The sequence below is a fragment of the Lactuca sativa genome, chromosome 6 (assembly GCF_002870075.4).
Source record: "Lactuca sativa cultivar Salinas chromosome 6, Lsat_Salinas_v11, whole genome shotgun sequence".
In the NCBI taxonomy this organism is placed as follows: Eukaryota; Viridiplantae; Streptophyta; class Magnoliopsida; order Asterales; family Asteraceae; genus Lactuca; species Lactuca sativa.
The window spans coordinates 134679024-134701266 of NC_056628.2; the positions used below are offsets into that span (position 1 = coordinate 134679024).

A 22243-nucleotide genomic window follows, 5' to 3' on the forward strand; every position below is an offset into this window, starting at 1 on the left:
GAAAGCCAAGATCGCTACTTTTGTGGGCAAGTGTTTGACTTGAGCCAAGGTAAAAGTTGAATACCAGAAACCCTCGGGTCTGCTCCAACAGCCCGAAATACCCGAGTGGAAATGGGAGATGATTACCATGGATTTCATCACCAAGTTACCCAAATCTCCGAGTGGGTACGATACCATTTGGGTAATTGTCGATCGTTTGACAAAATCCTCTCACTTCATCCCGATTAAAGAATCGTTCAAGATGGAAAGACTCACGCGAAACTACATCCAAGAAGTAGTCCGAATGCACGGTGTACCTGCGTCCATTATCTCTGACCGAGATAGCAGGTTTACCTCAAGGTTTTGGCAGTCCCTTCAGAAAGCTCTTGGAACTAATCTAGACATGAGCACGACTTATCATCCTCATACCGATGGACAGAGTGAGAGAGCTATCCAAACCCTAGAAGACATGCTGAGGGCATGTGTCATTGATTTCGGAAAGACGTGGGACACACATCTACCTTTGATAGAGTTCTCGTATAACAATAGTTACCACACCAGTATCAAGGCCGCTCCGTTCGAGGCCCTCTACGGTCGCAAGTGCAGATCCCCTCTATGTTGGGCCGAGGTAGGAGACACGCAACTAGCCAAGAGTCGATTCCCCGACAGTGCTCTCACTGGTCCTGAAATCTTTCGTGAAACTACCGAAAAGATCATCCAAATCCGGGAACGATTGAAAGCTTCACGAGATAGACAGAAGAGTTACGCCGATATACGACGGAAACCTCTGGAGTTCCAGGTTGGAGACCGTGTCCTGTTGAAGGTCTCGTCCTGGAAAGACATGGTACGCTTTGGAAAGCGTGGGAAACTTAACCCAAGGTACATTGGACCTTTCGAGATCCTCGCCAGGATAGGTCCTGTAGCCTATAAACTTCAACTACCCCAAGAGCTTAGTAACATCCATCCCGTCTTTCACGTCTCGAACCTTAAGAAGTGCTTATCTGATGAAACCCTCGTGATCCCTTTGGATGAAATCGAGATCAACGAAAACCTAAACTTTGTGGAGGAACCGATCGAAATCATGGATCGAGAGATCAAACGTTCGAAACAAAGCCGCATCCCGATAGCGAAGGTTCGCTGGAATGCCAAGCTGAATCAATCTTTTGGCATATAATATAGGGGGCTAGAAATCCACAGACAACATTCTGGAACTTCCAAACCAAAGAAATGCAACAGGAAATGAAATGTTACGCTTCAGGGACCGAAATTCACTTGGGAGCATGAAGACTCGATGAAACAGAAGTATCCGCATCTATTTCCAAATCCATGATTTGTATCTTAATCTTGAATTTCGGGACGAAATTCCCTCTAACGGGGGTATAATGTGACAACCTGAAGTTAATTTTGTTATTGTAACCCGTTCCGTTAATAAATTCGTCGTTTTCAAGTTGTTTCCGTTTCGTTATTAAATTAAGTCATTAAATTTGGGTCATTTATTATGACTTAATGGGTGTCCAAACACATTAGAAACTAATGATAACACCCCAATATAATAATTGGAAAATTTTTAGTTTCAACCATATCGGGTTACGACAACTTAATCGGGTGCGACCAAAAGCCTCGTCTAACGTCAGTATCGGGTAGAATTCCACCGGACCATAAACTCAACCCCTATATAAGGGATTGAGTGACATCATTTTGAAGCTTTTTCTCTCTCTAAAATCACTTTCTCTCACTACTCTCTCTCTAGAACTCGAAATTGATCCAAAAACCCCATTTCAAGCCTCAATTTGGTAAGCACTCCATCCTAACTTGTTGTTTAACTTGATTGGCATGCAAATTCATGTTTGAATCACCCGAAAAAACCCATGAACATGTGTTTACGGTTTGGGGACCCTCTCAAAACCGTGAACTCCTCTAAAGAGGGTTTTGAAGCCCCAAAACCCCTCCAAACCACTTCTAGTGCTTAGTTAAGACCTTTGGACTTGCAGGAATGGACTTAGAGCACCAAAATCTTAACATTTAGGGGGTAAACATGAGTTTACGGACCAAGAGCATGCTTGGACCGTAAACCCTCATTTATGGACCATAAATACCTTTTTAAGGTGTTAAACTGCCCTTAAACACCTCCAAAAGCCTCCATGAACTTCCATGAGTGCAAAGAACCTTATAATCCTTCAAGAAATGCACCAAAACATACACAAATGGGACAAAATTGAGTTTACGGCCCAAGAGCATTCTTGGACCATAAACACACCTCCTTAGACCATAAAACTCCTCCAATGGGTGTTAAAGTGCCTTTAACACCTTGTATAGCTTGGAATTGGACCTAGAACTTTGTATACTTAACCTACAACCACTAAAACCCATGAATCATGGAAAAACATGAGTTTACGGTTGTAAACTCATGTGTTTAAGGTAGTAAACTCCCAAGAACATCTTCATAGACCGTAAACTACTTTTCCAAGGTCAATTCAAGTCCCAATCACTTCCTAAGCCATGAAATCAACCCTAGAACCTTCCTATGTGCATTGTAATTTACCTAGGACCACCAAAACACCTTAAGACATGGCACATAAGAGTTTACGGCCGTAAACTCATAGTTTACTGCCGTAAACTCCTCAAATGGCCGTTAGGATATTCAAATCTCATTCAAATGCATTGAAACCAAGCCTAGCATCACCCCTCATGAGTTATAAGGCTATTTAGCAACCAAGAACACCCCCACCATGAGTTTACGGCCGTAAACTCATGGGGAGTGGGTCATTTGGACCGTAAACTCCTAAAGGAGTTTACTCTTGAAGAGTAAACTCCATATCCAAGCCATACTCGTCCATAGATGCTACCCGAGTCACTCCAAACACTTGAATTGAAGTGTTTTCGCGTTTAGAAGTGTTTACTCTTATCTAACTAGTGGTTTGAAGTCTAATTAGATACATTTGTGTATCATTCCATATTACATAGGAACCTCGCGCGTTATCAAGCACCAAACTGACACTTAGCATCCAAATCGACTCGTTTCCCGACTGGTGAGTTCATACCCCTACCCTTTTTTAGTGTTTTTCAATATTTTCAGGGGGAGAATACAAGTAAAAGTACAAGAATATCTTGTATTTAAACTATTTATTACATTTAAAATGTTTGAAATTCACATGCTTTTAACATTGGAAAACAGTATTAACCAAACGTTAAACCTATACAGTCAGTTTTCAAACTATTTGTGAAACTCTTTATAAACTGTTATGTTTTATATTTCACAAATTAATAGTTCCATATCATTATTGTTAAAAGCATCATATTGGTACGTTTGATTTGTCCTCGGTAACACTCCACAGAGATACGCGAGTGGAGGATTCGTTGTTTTTAACAGATTTTATGTATTATTACTAGTAAATTTGTTATTCCTATAAATTAGAGACACGTCCTCGGAAACACTCCACAGAGATGCGCGAGTGGAGGACCGCCCCCGTAACCAGAATCTCTTAGATAGGGAGCGTGACTTGAGTGTATAGATTTATACGGGGCTGACTACCCCACACCTGGCTGCTAGCTACAGCCGAACTGAAAGGTTCAAGGGTGACGAAAGTCATAAAGTGATGTGGACTACTTATTGCCATATCTAGTCTATCGTATGATTATGGAACTCGCAATTTGGATAACAGAGATTTACTTGTTAGTAATAATGGGTTAGTGACTAGTTTACTTTATACTTATTAGTTTTATATACATGATAAAACTAATACACTTCACATGGATAACCAAGTTTTCAGAATACATCTTTTACATTACATTTCAGTTCGGTAACCAACTTTTAGGAAAATATGGGATTTTTCCTGGGATAATAGTTGTTCATAACCAGATTTGTGTAACAAAACAGATAACCAAACTTTACATATAAGAAAATATGAGATTTTCTTGGATTCGTAACTTTTTCAGAAACCGAAAGGAAACTTGTTCATTTTTCCAGAAAACAAAACCGCTACCAGCTTTATGCTGATTTTCAAACTGCTTGTATTCTCAGGTCAGCATTAGACAGGTACCCAGCAATCCTTTTGGCGAAGACGGAGTACGTAGAAGACACGTCTTTACTTTTGAACATATACACTTGTAACTTTTTACTTACAAACAAATGTAAATTTTAATATGTAATGTAATGTTTGTTTACTTCGCTTACTATGTACATTGGTTGTGATACTTAACATGAAGTCACCTCCGCCCCAGAATGTTTCTGCCCTGGGTTTCGGGGTGTGACAGAGTCTCCACGCTATATGTTGCATGTGTGGTAGTATATACATGCTGACCAACTGGGACTTATATGTTGTTTGTTGTTATATATGTTACAAAGTTGTTGATAACTCTAGGACGTGCTATTACCCCATTGGGAATGCTGATAGTCCCCAGGGTTACTGATAAACCCCAAGGCGTATTGTTAGCTAATTGGGATTGTTGAAAGTCTAAAGGGTTGCTGATAACCCATAAGGTGTGCTATTAGCCCATTGGACGTGCTGTTAGTCCACTGGGTGTGCTGTTAGTCCAATAAGATTACCGATAATCCATAGAGTTGCTGATAACTCATAACTGTTTACTTATGTTGTATTGTATGTGATATTTTGGAAAACTCATTAAGCTGTATGCTTACAATTATAGATTAAATGTTTTTTCAAGTACTTATCATATTACAAAGGAGGGACTGTATACATGCATCAACAGTTTTATGATTCTAGATTCCATATCGTCTTCCTTATAACACTAATTTTTAATTATGGATTACGAATAATTGGTTTGACTTGAATGTAACTTTAATAAAATGAGTGTTTATTCTATTTAAAAAAATGAAAAAATATATTATGGAATTTGGGAAATTACATTCTTTTCTGAATGGATGACTGACTTGCGTATGGATCTCTCAAAATACGATCCTTAAATCTCGACTGTTTGGAAAAGAAAAAAAGATACAAGGTAGAGGATAACATAAAAATTAGCGGACCAATTTGGGATTAGGCATCGCATCCCACGTCGATTGATCAAAAAAGAGAATTGTTGGAACTATCATCCTTAGTGGGGTCATTGCAGCCAGTAAGTAGACCATATGAATGGAGCTGCAACATGTTATGGAATGGTATGTATCATGTGGACTCTTTGGCCTCGTTTGTTTTTCCTACAAAAGTACCTTTTGAGCACTTTTCTCTTATGGCGGGTAGACGTTTCGCAAGTACACGTCTTCTTCCGCAAACTTGGAAAAAGATAAAAAAAACATTTAACCACTTCCAAAACAAACAACACCTTTGTGTCACATAATTGGGTGGCCTTATATCTCGCCATTCGGAGCCAAAATCGATTGGATCCATGAAGTTCTCATAAAAGTCTTGTGCTTTGTATGGTGGCCAAATTTGGGCCGATTTCCTACAACAGAATTAAGGAAAAGTGGAATGACCATGATTTCGAGTTTATGCGGATACAACAAGGTAAGTGATGAAAGCCCAAATCATATATTAATTAGGTGCTTCGTGAATGTTGTATGAGAATGGATTTGGAGATGGTGCAATTTATCAAATATACAATGTAGCTTAGAGGCACATCATCAACTATGTAACAAACTAGGGGGACTATCCAAAAAAAGTAAGGTTTTGATAAATATATGCTATGGCACCATATAACGGATTTGGAAGGCTAGGAATGACAAACTGATTAAAAATATAGGTATTCCTCCAACAAAGGTTGTAGATAACATTCAATCGATGACATACGTTTGGATTAAACACATGATCCCTAGTTATATACTTAATCGGGTTGATTGGTGTGTACATCCATTAAACTGAGATGCTTGTAGTTGATGATTTTTGTTGTTTCTTTTCTCCTTCATCTTGTATGTCAGCTATTTGCTAGGAATTGGTTTGTTTTATTTCTTTATAATATTTACCGGTTCCAAAATAAATAATAAAATAATTTTTTTCATTAATTAGGCCAAAATATTAAAACTATATTAACAATATCTTAAAAAAAGAGTAAATTATTCCTTTATTTGTTAAAAACATTTTGCGGCTTGTAGTTATGCCCGTCGTCTGTTAACCTCCCGCGCTGAATTACACACGCCGTAATAATCATATCCAACGCTTATTCCCCGCCTCCGTTTCTCCTTCACCTATTCTCACTCGCTACTCTCATACTTCCACACACACTTATAACCCCTTCCAAAATCCAAATCAACAGCTTCATGTCATAACAACCTTCTCCTTTCTCTTCATTTCTGAAACAAATCGCCAATTGCATCCTACTCGATTTGTTGGCCATTTCTAGTTCGTTAACTTCACATCGGTATGTATTATGTATACCCCTTTCTACTTTATTCAACTGTAATTACATTTACAGATACATAAATCATGGTCTACGGTTTATTTCCACTCTAATATTACCATCGGTGTTTAGTTTTTCATCAGATTAGGGAAAATTATGCGATCTAGCTAGTGAAACGTACGAGCAATTTGAATTTTGATGGATGTTATGTATGTCGTTAGTTTCGGTGCCTTGGTTTAGATTTATATGTTAACCCTAGGACTTTTAGTATTTTTTACACCAATTTTCGATCGTTTTTCTTTAAAGTAATTCCGTACATTTGATTGTTGAAAATGGAAGCAGTCTGTTTGATTTGATATTCACGAATGTATCTAGAAGTTGAACCACAGTAATAATTTGATGACAAAATGTATCTTGAAGTTGAACCACAGTAATAATGGCGACAACTACAATAGCATCTATGGGGACAAGTACTTGTGGCTCAATGGAATTGGCTGCATCTTCATTTACTCCCAAGTATTTGAGTTCTAAGTTGCAGCATAAAGAGCCTCATTGGTTTGGATTTTCATGGAACAAAATACGTAATTTAAATGCTTCAAGCCGCTCATTAAGGATGATTTCAAATGGGTATTCTGGGAGAGGTGTTTACAGGGTGAAAAAGGATAAAGATGATGATAAGATATATAGGAGGCTTGATTCTTGTTTAGTTATTCCTCCACCAAAAGGAAAGAAGCCTAAAGCAATCATTAAATTTCTTGGTGGTGCTTTTATTGGAGCAGTTCCTGAAGTTACCTATAGGTGAGTTGTTAAAATTTTTCATTAATCTTCTTTAATTTTTAATTATGGGTCAATTTTATACACCGAAAAAGAATTGGTTTATGTAAAAAAATATGATGTTTATATGCAGCTATCTTTTAGGGCTATTGGCAAATGAAGGTTATCTTATTATATCTGTGCCATATAATGTGACTTTTGATCACTCAAAAGCTGCTACAGAAGTTTATGACAAGTTTCATTTGTGTTTGGATTCGATTTTAACATCTGGATTGCCTAATGATGACGTGTCATCAGCTCAACTTGTTGATCTTCCTCTTTATTCTGTTGGTCATAGGTGCGTGTATTTAGTTTTATTCTACTACCTTTTTACTGTTTTATTTTGGGTAAAAAAATTATTTTTTTATGATTATTAATTTATTAATGATAATATGAAGCAATGGAGCCCTACTCCAAGTACTCTCTGGAAGCTATTTCTCTGAGAGGATACCAAAGGTTGGTTTCAATTTTCATTCCTTCTCTGTTCATCATAAGTTATCTAGTTTAAAATGACCATTATGCCCTTTATTTAGAAAAATAATCTGTTTTCCATTTTTTTTATTGAAGGCTAATGCCATAATATCATACAACAACAGGCCAGCAACAGAGGCAGTACCTTACTTCGAGCAGGTAATTTCATTGATGCCACGTGGTGCTGACGTGGCACATTTTGAGATTTATGAAAAACTTTAATTTTTTTAATTTTTAATTTTTTTGTGATTGCAGTTGGGCCCTCTGGTAAGCCAATTGATGCCTGTTGTGGAAGCATCCCCTGTATCTTCCATGGCTAAGGGCGCTGCAGGTAATTTTTTTATATTTGTTTATACTATTTTGGTAAATCATATTTGGTTATAACTTATAACTAATTATAAATCTTTGTTTCTAATTTTGTTATGTTTTATTTTTTTTGGAGATGCGTGGAGAGTGTTCCTTGATACGGCGGAATCAATGGCTCCTGATTATGATCCGGAAGCTAGGGTTTCATTAAACAAATTTGTTGATCAATTGCCATCGGTTTTTAATCAGGTATTAATCTTGCTAATTGAGTTTAATCCTGAAGCTAGATGTGTTTTAATTCTATTTTTTTCAGGTTGCTCAAGGAATCTCAGAATTCAAGCCAACACCTAATGAGAATCGCGAGTGTTGCAAAAACTCTTATAATATCCGGAAAACACTCCTCGTAATTTTTTCCCTCTCATAATTGAAACATTCTTTTTTTCTCTTATTTACATATATAATAATAATAATAATAATAATAATCCATGGTTTTTGTATTTCAGGTAAAGTTCAATTCTGATGCGATTGATGAGACTGATCTTCTTGAGGAGACTTTGAGGCCTCGTGTGGAAGCTATTGGTGGAACACTGGATAAAATCTCATTAAGTGGTAACCATATCACACCATGCATCCAGGTTAGCTTATTTTCACTTTTGGTCCCTGAGTATATCTGATTCTTTCAATTTTGGGTCTCATTAACAATTATTTTATTTGCGATTTTGTGTGAGTATCGTAGGAACCAAAATTGCAAGTAGGTGATGTATATACTCCAGCAGACGCAATTGCACAAGTGCTCAAGACTCTTTCACTAAACGAGACCAAAGTTCTTGCTACAACCATCTCAGATTGGTTCTCACGCATCGATGAATAATTTGAAATTCACTATATTAAATTGTATATATTACTAAAGAAATATTATACCTTTTTGGGTGGGATAAAAAAGTATAATTTTTTTTTTTGTCCCATTAGCATCAATCAGTCCAATGCATGACAAATAAAGTAAAAACTATTAACCATAGATTTGTAGTTCATTAAACATATAACATCATTTACAAAAACAAAAGGTTTCTAAGATTACTCGCTTAAAAATATAACATGAGAATCCTCTTCTGTTTTTAAAAAATTCATCTTCCCTTCTATGTTATCCATTTTATCAATTAGTGTGTGGCTTGAAGCCTTTGTATTTGAACTAGGTATAGAAATAGTTTCCCCCCTATTTGTTTCATTTGAGGAATCGGGATTGCTTAACATGTCTTCTTGAGAGACGTCTCCTATTCTTGTTAGAATACTAAATGCCAAGTTTCCAAGAACACGAGAATAAGCTTCTAAGATCGCATGTGCAACATCCTGAAATAAGCCTACATTAGCATCTAACTTTTTCGTCTTTTATTGAATGTAAGACTTATACTGCGTTTGACATGCATTGGACTGATGTTATTGGAACAAACATTGAGAAGATTACTAACCTTTCCGTATTGGATTTTCATGACATCGAGAAACTTCTGTGGAAGGTTGGGAAATCTGATCTTGATTTCACGTGAAAGATTTTCGGCTTGGTTTATTAACAACTCTATCTTATCAAGTTCTGAAACGGGATCCTTAAATGACCATGATGATGTTCTTGCTGGAGATTTACCACTGTCATGTTCCCCGACTTTCTCTTTCCATGCATGTATTGCTGCTTCCAATCTGTTAATGGCATCAAGAGCGCTGTTTTCTGATTTTAAATTCAGTGAGTTGATCATATCGGAAGATGATGAGGAGACTCTGTTTAGGACCCTATAAAGATCCTCACCAAGGCTTGCCTTTCCAGACTGTAACAAGAGAATAAATAAATTCATTAGCATATAGCCATATACATAATACATCCCAATGGATACTTGAAAATACTACAAGATAGGACAAGTTGCACTCTATTTGGTGTGCATTGGACGAGGACTGATGTTGATGGGACAAAAATAGGGAAATCTACGGAAAAGCCCCAAACTATTGGGAAAAGTTTCAATAAAGTCCTAAAAGTTTTTTTTTGAACAGAAAGGTCCCGATTATTTAACATTTTGCCCAAATTAACGAAAAAGTACTTTTTTATATTTGAACAGCAAATGACAAATTATATGATTTTCTCAAAATAATGGGACTTTTCTGTTCAAAAAAAAACTTTAGGACTTTATTGAAACTTTTCCCAATAGTTTGAGACTTTTTTGTATATTTCCCACAAAAATAACAAATTTTTTGTATCACTCGAAAAGATGGAACACAGACTCTCCCTCGATTTCTCGTTTGCGCAAAAAGACGTAAATGCCCTTTTCATCTTCATTATCGCAAATAGCCATAGAAAGCATGTCATGGTTGAGTCCAGTCCCAACCCGTCATGTCATCTCCCATGACACGGGAGATGACTAGACAGGTTGGGACCGAACCAGACACTGGTCAAGCTTTCTAGGGCTATTTTCGACGATGAAGATGAAAATGGCATTTATGTCTTTTTGCACAACCGAGAAATCGAGGGAGAGTCTGTGTCCCATCTTTTCGAGTAGTAAAAAAATTGTTACTTTTATCCCATCAACATTAGACCTAGTCCAATGCATACCAAGCACAGTACAACTTATTCTGTCATGTCATGTCATGCAAACAAGATATGATATTAGATAAATGATGTATTAATAGTGGAAATATATTAAAATAACATATTGTGGAAGGAGAAAGAAGAAGGATGGATTACCTTAGGAAGTGCCTCTCCGATGATGGAAGGAATCGGCATTTCGAGCAGGACAGTTTCATTAATTGATTTAGCAGCCTTGAAAATTTGATTGACCAATTTACCCTTATTTAGCAATTTCTTCCTTTCATCATTAGAAAGGCCACCAATGGGCACTTGTGGCATAGGAAGCCACCATCTTTTGCTTTGCTTTACATTCCTATCTCTTCCTTCAGCTCGACTACCACCTTCTTCATACCAAAATTCCGTCTCAGTCATTGAATCCAATGTTTCCTATAAACACACAATTACTTTAGACAAACATTGGCTTTCTTATTAAGACATTCTACCTTATAAAAATCTATCCAATTATAACATCATAGTTAAAAAGTTCCAATTATAGCATTATACTTTCATGTTGTTGTATTAATTATAAACAAATCAATGAAAGTACATTGCTATTTCATGCATAAGAGATCACCTACAATAAGCATGGAGTCTAACTTTCGTAGAGCTGGGAGATTCAGATGAACGTCTCCACGAGCTTTTGGCGTCATTATCTGCGAAATAAATAAAAAAATAATCCAATTTTTATAAATTATAAATAGAAAATATTAATGAAATTAAACATAAAGGAATGGAAAAAATATGCCTCTAATGTTCTTCCATCTGCACTACATTGCTTAGCTGGAATCAACTCAACCATATAATTTGTTGGAGAAAGCAACCAATCCATCTCTCTTCTCCACTTGTTCTTTTTCTCCTCAGCCAATGGCTCAAGTTTCCATAGCTCTCCAAAAACAGTTCCTAAAAATAACAAAGTAAGATACTATAAATCTATCATAATTAATAAACAAATAAATAAAAGAACAATGCTATTTCTTGCATAAAACCGGATGTATAACACACCAGCTAGATGTGTTATGGCATTGGACAATGCCAAAGCAGGAGAAACACCATTCCTTCCTCCTGTAGCATCTTCACCCAACAAAAGCTTTCCAAATTTTTCTTTCATGACTTCCATATCTGAGTATTGAAGTGTATATGAAGGACTCATTTTGTGAATATATTGTTGTGGGCTCTCTGAGTAGTCCCAATCATCCAATTCGTTTTGTTCCCTTTTCATGATACTCCATTGAGAAAAGAATGATCCGGAAGGATTATTGCTTGAACAACAACTTGATATATCTTCTTCTGGTGACTCGGTTGGGGATCTGTGTAGTTTATTTGTAATGCGTTCATCCTCGTATGAGTTGGCATTTAAAATGCAATTCTCGAGCCCATTGTATGTCATAATTCCTGACATTTTCAACAGATGTCAACTAGTCTGTCTAACATAACCTAAGGGATTTATAAATAAATTGTTGTCTCGATAAATGATTTTTGAAAACTGTGAGAAATCATGACACACTTGGTGAGATGGAGGGAAAAATTTAAATGAGGGAGAAATGTAAAAAGTTAGGACTTATAATGGAATAATAATGAGAAACCTCGTTTCACATATATTTCTATTAAGTCCTTTATGCATGGAGTTCGAAAAGAAAATTCATATATAGCTTACAGGTTAAGCATTGTACATGACAAGTCCATTAAATAAAAAGAAACAGTTATTAATTTTTTTTTTTCATTAAGTTTTTTTCTCTCTCTTTTTTTTCCATTAAGTGTTGCTTGGCTATAATATTGTGTGGATAAGTGATGTTCAGAAATATCAAAATAACAGGACATTCAAAGATGTGTATATCCTTATTAATAAATGAATGTTTTTATTTGCCACATGTCAATCTCTCATGAGTTTTGACACTTGTTATTTTGTGCTATTTTTGAAATAAATATTATGATTTGTTTCAATTTTTAAAATTAAAATCATATACTTATATATATAAGTATTAAATATCATATATATGATATTAAATTGCAATAAATACGTTTCTTTCTTTCTTATTTTAAAGTTTTACATTAAAAAATATTTTTTGTTTACACTTTAATGTTTAATATTTTTTTTAAATCAACCCGTGTAATACACGGGGCTCACACCTAGGGTGTTTTTTTTTTTTTTTTTTTTATTACGTCTTTAATCACTTTTAAATTCAAGTTTTCATAATAAAAATGTCAAAAAAAACATGTTTTGTTAATATGAAACAATTTTTCATGTATCATCGATTATCATCATGTAGTTCAAAGTTTGAATGGATTCTTATCCAAAATATAAGGTTGAGTGAAACAATCTCATAGGTTTTCCTTATTTTTACGTTTTTGCCAATTATATATATATATATATATATATATATATATATATATATATATATATATATATATATATATATATATATATATATAATATACTAATAAAAGAGTAGATCTTTTGCCATGTGTCACCATATTAGACATTTTAATTAATGTGTTGCCACTTGTCAATCTATTATTTTCCATTTTAAATTTATTAGACCTCCTCATTAATGTGATTCTATTTTAAATTTTAAATTATTGTTTTCATTAACTCACAAATAAAAAATATTTAATATATATTAAAAATTAATTTTATATATTTATTTGAATCAATGATTATAATTTCACATAACTAATAAAAAATATCTCTTAAATTAATAATTTATTTAAATTAACTTATTAATAATTTTGAGTTTTTACTATAAAAGTCTGATTAATTTTATAACCGTGGTTCCCACGGGTTATAAACTAATCAAAATAATATTTAAAGACGTAATGACGAAAATCCCAATTCAATGATTTTCTTTATTAAATTGTTATTTTCTGCATTAAGCACAAAAATCCTTCCTAATATTGTCTTTAATAAATCAAAATCTTTTTGCCACATGTCCTCTTCTCTTTCACTTGACACATGACATTTTCTAGAATTTTTGAATTTTCTATTATCCACTTGTCATTTTATTGTATTTTTCATTTTATTAAATTAAAATTCCACATTTAATATGTAAGGTAATATATATGTAACGTATTTATTAGAAAGAGTTTATATATGTAATGTATTCAATGTATTAAAGTCTCATTAATTTTAATAATTTAAAATTTTTCTCATTTTTCTTATAAATTGAAACTTCTCAAATTGTTAAAATTTTATATTTAACATTTTTTTTTAAATAAAACCATGTAATACATGTGTCTCACACCTAAATGAAGGTTTTTTTTTGCTACACGTCAATTTGTCATTAATTATGACACTTGACATTTTATGGTATTTTTGAATTTAATAAAATCCACATGTCATTTTCTTGTATTTATCAATTTTATGTAAAAATGCCACCTAATTATGTATTTATGAGGATTTAAAAATACACGTTCTTTCCAAATTTCAATTCCTACATTTAGGACCATTTAAATCAATTTTCCGTTTATTTTTTTATTCAATATTATTAGCCTAAAATTATGCTACTATTTGACATTTAAATTCATATATATTTCAATTTTTCAAAAACTTTCCAGCATATCTATATATGTTATACGGATTTAAAATTATGCTAGTAACATACTTTTTTTTTGATATTGTTCTTATATTTCTTGTTATTTGTTTTCTTATTTTCCAAATAAAATTTGTTTAAACATCTTTTTGAGAATAATAAAATAATAGAAGTTATTAGCAAACTAAATTATTTCATTATAAATATTTTAAATAAAACATCGGTATTATTATGTATGAGTATAGTTTTTTTTTTTAATATTAAAAATTATATTTTATAGTAAGACATGATGATTGTATCATCAATCTTAAGTTAAAACACACCGTTGATGTTTTAGTATTTACACTTTGATATTTAACTTTTATTTTAATCAACCAGTATAATACACGGGTCTCACACCTACTATTAATATATAACTTACCGATTAAGTCTTGTATATTGCATCCATAAGTAAAAAAGAAACAAATATACGTGATATGTCTACATTAAGCTAAAAACATCTAAGATTGGTTGTATAAAATACTTGTAGTCATGTGCATAATGTTATCAGAATTTGCTGAATATGAACATATTAAATGTTGGAAAATATTTTCTATATTAAGTTGTTGGATCTAGAGTGGTTACATATGTGTAGATTATATATTGTGTATGATTTTTATATGATACTTACATGAGTTTAAGGTCTCGTGTCGACATCGATTATGATATGTTGACTAAAAGAAGAATATTAAAATATTTACAAGTTACAACAAGGTACAAGTATAAAATATAAGATGTACAACTTGTTAAATCAAACATTAAATATTAACCTTATGGTAAAATAAACTTTGTTAACCTTATGGTAAAAAAAACTTTGGGAAGAAAAAAAAATATTCAATCAGTAATAGGAAAATAAAGGGTTTTAGCTATTTTAACATTCTCAACAAAAAAGTTGCAAATAAATAAAAAGATGTTAAAAGGTCGTACAGAGTCATAGGGGTGAGTATGGTGCGCTTTTTGTATAAAACCGCAACCGCAACCGCAATTTGCGGTTTTTTAAATCCAAAAACTAAAAATTGCGGTTTTAATTCGGTTCGGTTTTGCGGTTATTTCTGCGGTTTTCGGTTATTTCGGTGCGGTTTTTGTTTTTAACCACAGAATGAGGTGGTGCGGTTTTTCGGTTAAAAGAGTGCGGTTTTTCATGTTCAAAACAAAAAATTTAGTCGACTTTCATTTATTTCTAGATTTTCATTGCAAATAAATCACAATTTTGGTCCATTTTTATTCTTTCAAGTTAGCATTTTATTATGTTATATTGAATTCATTTCATTCAAACAATTAACAATATGTCTAACAGTTACTAACAACCATTTACGCGCCAAAAATTAAACAATAAAACTCGTAAGATGATAAAATTGATAAATTTAAACATTGTCTAACTTCGGCATACTAATTTATTTTTATCAATTAAATATAATTATTATAAATATTTCAATAATATATTAAATTATGTGGTTTGCAGTTATTTCAGTTAATTTAGTGCGGTTATTAAACATAAAACCGAATTTTCGGTTTTTCAAAATTAAAAACCGCACCATCGGTTTTGGTTTTGGTTTTGGTTATTTGGCTTCGGTTTTTGCAGTTATTTCAGTTTTTTTGAGTTTCAGTTCGGTTTCTGCTCACCCCTACTCTCTTTGTGATAGACAAGGCAAATGTGATTTAAATATGGCATTTAGGTTAACATAAAGTTTATCCTTGAGCTATTCCTTATGATATATTATAAAAACTAGGTGTGAGACCCATGTATTACATGGGTTTGTTTAAAAAAAATTAAATATAAAATTTTAACAATTTGAAAAGTTTGAATTTATAAGAAAAATGATGAATCTTTTGAATTATTAAAATTAAAGAGACTTTAATGTATTAGATACATTACATATATAAACCATTTCTAATAAATACCTTACATATATATTATCTTACATATTAAATGTGGAATTTTAATTTAATAAAATAAAAAATACAATAAAATGACAAGTGGAAAATAGAAAATTTAAAAATGTTAGAAAATGACATGTGTCCAAATGAAGAATAAGAGGACATGTGGCAAAAAAACCTTCATTTATTATAGTAGATTTCTATAATATTAAAAGCTATTTATGACACGAGATATAATAATATCGAATAATAATAAAAAAAATGTCCCTACCATGATTTAATGCATGGGTTTGTGCGTTTGGTAATTGGTACTACCAAGTCACACAATATACCGTAACGCAATTAAAGGCCATTAAATTTAAATTCATAGACACGAAACCTGCCATTTTTCGTGGATTTTGTCATGGGTAGATCTGACATTTCACTATCACTTTTATGTTTCTTTATATTTTTTGCTTTTTCTCCCGATAGCTAACTTTCTTTTTCTGGGGCAACTTTTTTAATTTTGTCCTCTCAGCAGTCAGCAAGAGAGCTCCTAGTCATACTCCATTTAATCATTTTTTGAATAAAATATCAATTTTAATAATTTTTACGTTCGTTATTTTGAATTTGGCATTTTAATTTTGAAAGGCCCACAAAAAAAAAAGGGTACACAAACTTAAATACGGGTAAAACGTACGGGTTGACCATTCCCAAATCAAACATTTTCAACCAAACTAGATAAAAAATATATGTTTTTTTTTTTTTTTTTTTTTTTAATGTTTTATAGTTATATGTTTAATCAGATTATATAATAAATTAATTAGATTTGAAATTTTTTGGAATGATATTTAAAGTTAATGTAGATTTTCGTGTAAACTTAAACAACATTAAAAATTTAAAAGAGAAGGTAACGAGCTTACTTTCCGGTGGTTGATCAAAATCGATGCTATTGCTGATTCCCCTTTTCCATGTACAGCAATTCAACCTCCTCTTCAGTAAAACCATCGTTAATTTAATGTGGTTGAGCTTAGAAGACGATACTCTGCAGAATGAACAGAATGAACAGAAACATCATGACTTTTTGGATATTATATTCGTCTGTAATTCTGATATCAACTGCAGTATCTGTTTCATCAGATTCGTTAATTCGATTTCTTCTTTGTTGCAGTTTTAGGTATCTTAACATGATTTCCATATGATGTAGGAAAAATGTTCTAAAGTGAAAATCAATGATACATCTCTGAAATAGTTGAAAATATATGTAATTAATGTCAATAAATTGTAGTAAACTCTTTTAAAGTCATACTTGACTATAATTTTGTTATCTAATCATTTAATGCATGAACAACGGTTTACGCTCTCATTGATGATAATCATCATCATTTTCCATTTCGTAACTGAAATCATGATGAAAAAGCTAGCAATAAAACTAGAAGTAGTGAAGAACATGATGATGCGAATCAAGAGAAATACAATCGAAATAAGTTTCATCATGAAAAACTCGAAGAAGTAATGAAAAATGTTGACGCGTTAGAGCGATAGATACACATACTGATACAGATACAAATTGTACGTGTTCATCGAAAAAAATTACATACATACTTGAAGAATTCAGTAACCAGATCGAGAAGAACATCAAATTTCCCCAAATTACCAAAAAAATCTACCGATTTCCGATGAAATGACTCCAACTCTAACAAAAATTCAAAATAAAACAACGAAAAAACATACCTGTATGATTTTCCGAAATGATTTCTCGTCTAGTTTCGCATTCACACACTACCTAGCTAAAATTACGACATAACAGCGTTGATACCTCGAATCTGCATCGCCATTGATGGAGAATGTGTATGTGAAAGGAGGAGAAATTGAGGGGAAGGAAGTCAAAATTAGTAGGTAACAGCAGACGATGAATTGAATTGAATTTCAATTCTTTCTTACAGTGTTACTGTGTGTCAGTACGTGGGGTACAGGGAGTGATTTCGTTGAATGATAATTCGGGTTTGGATCCATTGGAATGATTCGTGGGTTTATTCACTTTATAAATCTGGATCGATGGTCCCGGACCTTTTCAAATTTCAATACATTCCTTTATTTACTTCATTGGACAAGGCAAAAGTAATAATAATAATAATAAATACTACTATTATTATAAGGTGTAAAAGTTGAACATTTGAAAAAAATGTCAATGACAATGCAAATTGTTATTTATTTAATAAAAATGTCAACCTTATATAAAATGACAATGTAGATTGTAATTTGTTTTTTTTAAATCAAAATTTCCTATATAAAATGACTATAGATTGTAATGTGTAATAAGTTTAGTACTTATGCATTATAAAGTAATAAACTTATGAAATAACACACTTGTTTATTTATCTTACTTAGGTCATATAACTTTTTTACACACATAAAGTAATTTTAGCTGTAAAGATAATGTTATTTAGATCATGTATTATCTTTTTAACTTGTTTGACCGGTTTACTCAGTAAGTTTTATTTATATAGCATCTGTATTATATAAATTCAAAACGTTTTATTTCAATCTAGAATTTTTATGTGATAATATGGTTTACAACACCTACCGATCAATGTGTGTAACCTGATATATATCGTGTTGTATTACTGATTGTCTAAAAATAAGTTAGATTTGTTGTGTTAGACAGTATGAATAGGGCCGATCAATGTGTGTAACCTGATTGTCTAAAAGTAAGTTGGATTTGTTGTGTTAAACAGAATGAATACGGCTGTTCCAAACATATTTTGGGTCCAGGGCGAGAGAAAAAAATGGGCCCTTAAAAAACACAAATGTCATCAAGTTTTTTATAATAAATTAATAATTAAAAGAAAATTATTTGTATTATCTTTTAAATATAATAATTTCCATAAAAAATTTGGGTCCCTTTAAAAGATGGACCCTGAACGGTCGCCCCATCGCCCACCCTCTGGGACAGGCCTGAGTATGAACTGAAATATGTCGAGTTTTAAGTTTGATTATCTTTATTTATGTATTGTTTAAATAATTATCAATGATATTTTAATAAATGGTTGAAAATAGCTTCATCTTTAAATATAGTTTTTCTATATCTTTAAAGAAAATGGACTGCATCTATTGACATGTGTGTTGAAACATGTTTCAGTTCAAAAAAACGTTTTAAAGCTGTGGTTCTTTTGAGGAAATTCAGTGAAATTTCAATCTATTTAGAGCCGTATATTTATTGGTTTTGATCCTATAATGATAATATTTTCCTTAAGTACTCTAAGTCATTAATCTTCTAAATGTCTTTTGAGGAAATTCAGTAAAATTTCAATCTATTTAGAGCCGTATATTTATTGGTTTTGATCCTATAATGATAATATTTTCCTTAAGTACTCTAAGTCATTAATCTTCTAAATGTCTTTTGAGGAAATTCAGTAAAATTTCAATCTATTTAGAGCCGTATATTTATTGGTTTTGATCCTATAGTGATAAATATTTTCCTTAAGTATACTAAGTCATTAATCTTCTAAATGACATGTTAAATTAGAAAAGTTACATACATTCTTTTACCCGTATTACATGTAATATACAAAAATTATTTATTGTTAATAGACAAACTTATCCCCCTCATTCTCCGTATCTTTTTTTTTTTTTTTTTTTTTTGAGAGATGGAGTTCGATTCCAGAGAGAGATTCGAGGAGTTCAATTTGAGAGATGGAGTTCGATTCTTTTAGGGGATGTGTCTTCTTTTGAGAGACAAAGTTTGATTGTTTTGAGAGTTTGGATCATGATTTTGTGCGAGTTTTGAATTTTGATTTGATTTTTATGCAAATAAATGATTCCACGTCCGGGTATGTTTTGATGATAAAGACGAACTTGTCTATAAACATACGAGAGAAGTTGAACAAAAAGGGTGGTTGATGGTTGTTTGTTTTTTGTTTTAGTAGTAACAATAATAATTTAAAACTTTATGAATAATAATTTAAAACTTTATGAAAATTTATAATCAAATAGAAAAAAACTATGTGGACGTAATGTCAACATCTTCGTTACTCTCTTTCGAAAAAAAACATCTTTGTTACTAAAACAACATATGTCATACCACAAAAACAAACATGTTTTGTGAATAAAATGACATATATGATACCACATAAACGAGGTGACAAGATGACCCTTTGTATCCCATAACATGGTTTTAGTGACATAGATTTTGACATTTTACTGATCTAGAATACATAAAATCGATCATTAACCAAATGAGATCAAAACCAGTTTTTCATCGCTGGACAACACCGACATTAACCCTATTTATAACATCTTATAATGTCTTACACTGAATTCATATGTCTCCATCATTTTCATGAGAAATGGATGAATATCTTTGATTGGATCCATAATATTTGGCTATTTTGTATTGTTATTAAATAAATTTTCAACATCCTAACAATCAAATAATTTCACTAAATTACGTTAGAGATCATGTCTCAATTTGTACATGACGTCTCAAAATTTTTATTTTGATTATTTCCAAATGATATAATGTTTATACCTAAAAGTTTTATAAGTGCAGATGTTATATTGAATCTTTTCTTAGTTGTTAATAACTACTAATGCAAGTGTCAATTTATTATAAGACGTAAATTATTTTGACATGTCATATGTAATTCAATCAATATGTGTCGTAAACAATAGAACAAAAAGTTAGATCGAATGTTTTTTCTTCGTAATCATGAAAGCAACATAGAGACCTGAATTAAGTATTTTATTATATTATATATGCGTTTATTATATTTTATAAAGTCTAAGTGGGTTTTACATGGAATAATGAAATTAAAAACAAAACAAAACTGATAGACACCTACTGTTTAATGGAGTGATTAAAAAGCCCATCAACACAAAATAAAGCCTATATATTGTTTAATAATACTAATAGAGTAATAGTATATGATGATGAAAGAAATAATAAATATTAATAACATTATTTTATTATTATGTAAGATAGAGGAGGGGCGAGTGGCGCCTATCTCATATATTATTTTAATGGACATAATAAAGGTCATAAAGGGCGCCGGAGGGTGAGGAGGCTGTCTAATATTTGCTACCAATGTGCTTAATTATTATTTTATTATTATTATTATTATTATTATTATTATTATTATTATTATTATTATTATTATTATTATTATTTTTCCTTAAAAGTTATATACATATAATAATTAAGTATTTTAGATTAATTTTGATTCTCTTAACCTTTTATTTTATTTTTCTTCATGTTAGATGATGCATATTTGACATTTTAAATCCTTAAAATGAAAGAGGCTAATTTATAAGTATAGAAAACTTGAGTTGGAAAATCTAGTAACATGTACATTGCATTTTGGTTGGTTTTAAATTGATCATATTAAAGCTTCTTATGTCTATATATTTTCTAAATATAAAATGGTTTAGAATTTGTCTTAGGAATTAGATTATTACTATTATCAAATTCATTCAAAAGTTAAACTCCTGGTTTACTCACTAAGCTCCTGAATTCTAACATTACTATTTTGACTATCCATGTTGAATATTAATGAAGATTACTAAATGATTAGTTTTTAGATATTTAAAAGAGTATGTAATTTATTTACTTTAACTGTTACTTTGATTCATTCTACAACAATGATTAGATATTTTGAAAGAACTAAAATAATACGAAACATCAATTACACAATGATCCTATTTTCAATGGGCTTTAAGCCTATGATATGTCCAAGCATAAGCCCAACACTATAAAATGAGTTTACTACTTTACGTCTTTACTATAAAAAAAATGAGGGCACTGTGTTATGTAACCCAAATCACAGACAAGTCCAATTAGAATTATTAGATCGAATATAATTAGAGGCTTAAAATTTCCTAGATAGGCCCAAACAACAAACTAGCCCCAAACTTAAATGGCTAATAATTTATTACTTATCGACACATTTTAAATATCTAAAAATCAATTTAACATTATAATAGTACTCTATCTATTAGCATGAATTTCTAAAAATCACTTTCACTTTTAGTTGTGGATATGGATGGAATTAGATGTTATATTAGAAGTAGATTTGACTTGCGGTTTAAAAAAGAAAACTAGTGACATGAATTTTTCGATTTAAATAACCCATATTAAAGTCATAATATGGCAATCTACACCCATAGATCATAAATCCTCAAATTTACCTTATATAAAATTCTATCTCAATTTTCCGTTAAAAAAAATAGGGTGTATATGGGACGGTTTGGTTTGGTTTTCACCCAAAACCGAACCATAACCATTATAAATAGTTAACACATTTTGATAGCCATTGAGTATTGATTAATATTGATTTTAGTTAATGGTTTTTTC

The 22243-nt window shown here is 31.7% G+C and overlaps 2 protein-coding genes across 4 annotated transcripts; one reads left to right on the forward strand and one right to left on the reverse strand.

Moving 5' to 3' along the window:
* Positions 1-6056: 6056 nt before the first annotated feature.
* LOC111919217 (uncharacterized) lies at positions 6057-8821 on the forward strand. Of its 3 annotated transcripts, none has more exons than XM_023914828.3 (10): positions 6057-6294; positions 6652-7071; positions 7181-7384; positions 7485-7542; positions 7654-7716; positions 7813-7888; positions 8000-8112; positions 8177-8266; positions 8367-8498; positions 8600-8821. In XM_023914828.3, exons 2-10 carry the CDS (start codon positions 6710-6712, stop codon positions 8732-8734), a joined length of 1233 nt encoding a protein of 410 aa, XP_023770596.1. In that variant the 5' UTR covers positions 6057-6294; positions 6652-6709; the 3' UTR covers positions 8735-8821. The 3 variants fall into 3 exon arrangements, with proteins under 3 accessions (XP_023770596.1, XP_023770594.1, XP_023770597.1); XM_023914826.3 differs by having other exon boundaries at positions 6058-6294; positions 6694-7071; XM_023914829.3 differs by having other exon boundaries at positions 6058-6294; positions 6705-7071.
* A 37-nt stretch (positions 8822-8858) lies between these two features.
* Positions 8859-17873, reverse strand: LOC111919216 (rop guanine nucleotide exchange factor 14). Its single transcript, XM_023914825.3, has 8 exons — positions 17626-17873; positions 16815-16936; positions 11471-11860; positions 11214-11368; positions 11047-11121; positions 10586-10855; positions 9330-9677; positions 8859-9210 (listed from the first exon to the last, which is right to left on the reverse strand). Exons 2-8 carry the CDS (start codon positions 16897-16899, stop codon positions 8938-8940), a joined length of 1596 nt encoding a protein of 531 aa, XP_023770593.1. The 5' UTR covers positions 16900-16936; positions 17626-17873; the 3' UTR covers positions 8859-8937.
* Positions 17874-22243: the final 4370 nt, after the last annotated feature.

Excerpts from the sequence above, each read along its gene's own strand:
- LOC111919217 (XM_023914828.3), top strand. The coding sequence starts at position 6,710 with ATGGCGACAACTACAATAGCATCTATGGGGACAAGTACTTGTGGCTCA. Across the intron at positions 7,072-7,180 it reads GTTCCTGAAGTTACCTATAG|CTATCTTTTAGGGCTATTGG; the intron begins GTGAGTTGTTAA and ends GTTTATATGCAG. Across the intron at positions 7,717-7,812 it reads CAGTACCTTACTTCGAGCAG|TTGGGCCCTCTGGTAAGCCA; the intron begins GTAATTTCATTG and ends TTGTGATTGCAG.
- LOC111919216 (XM_023914825.3), bottom strand. The coding sequence starts at position 16,899 with ATGGTTTTACTGAAGAGGAGGTTGAATTGCTGTACATGGAAAAGGGGA. Across the intron at positions 11,861-16,814 it reads TTTTGATCAACCACCGGAAA|GAATTATGACATACAATGGG; the intron begins GTAAGCTCGTTA and ends TGAAAATGTCAG. Across the intron at positions 10,856-11,046 it reads AGTTAGACTCCATGCTTATT|GAAACATTGGATTCAATGAC; the intron begins GTAGGTGATCTC and ends GTGTGTTTATAG.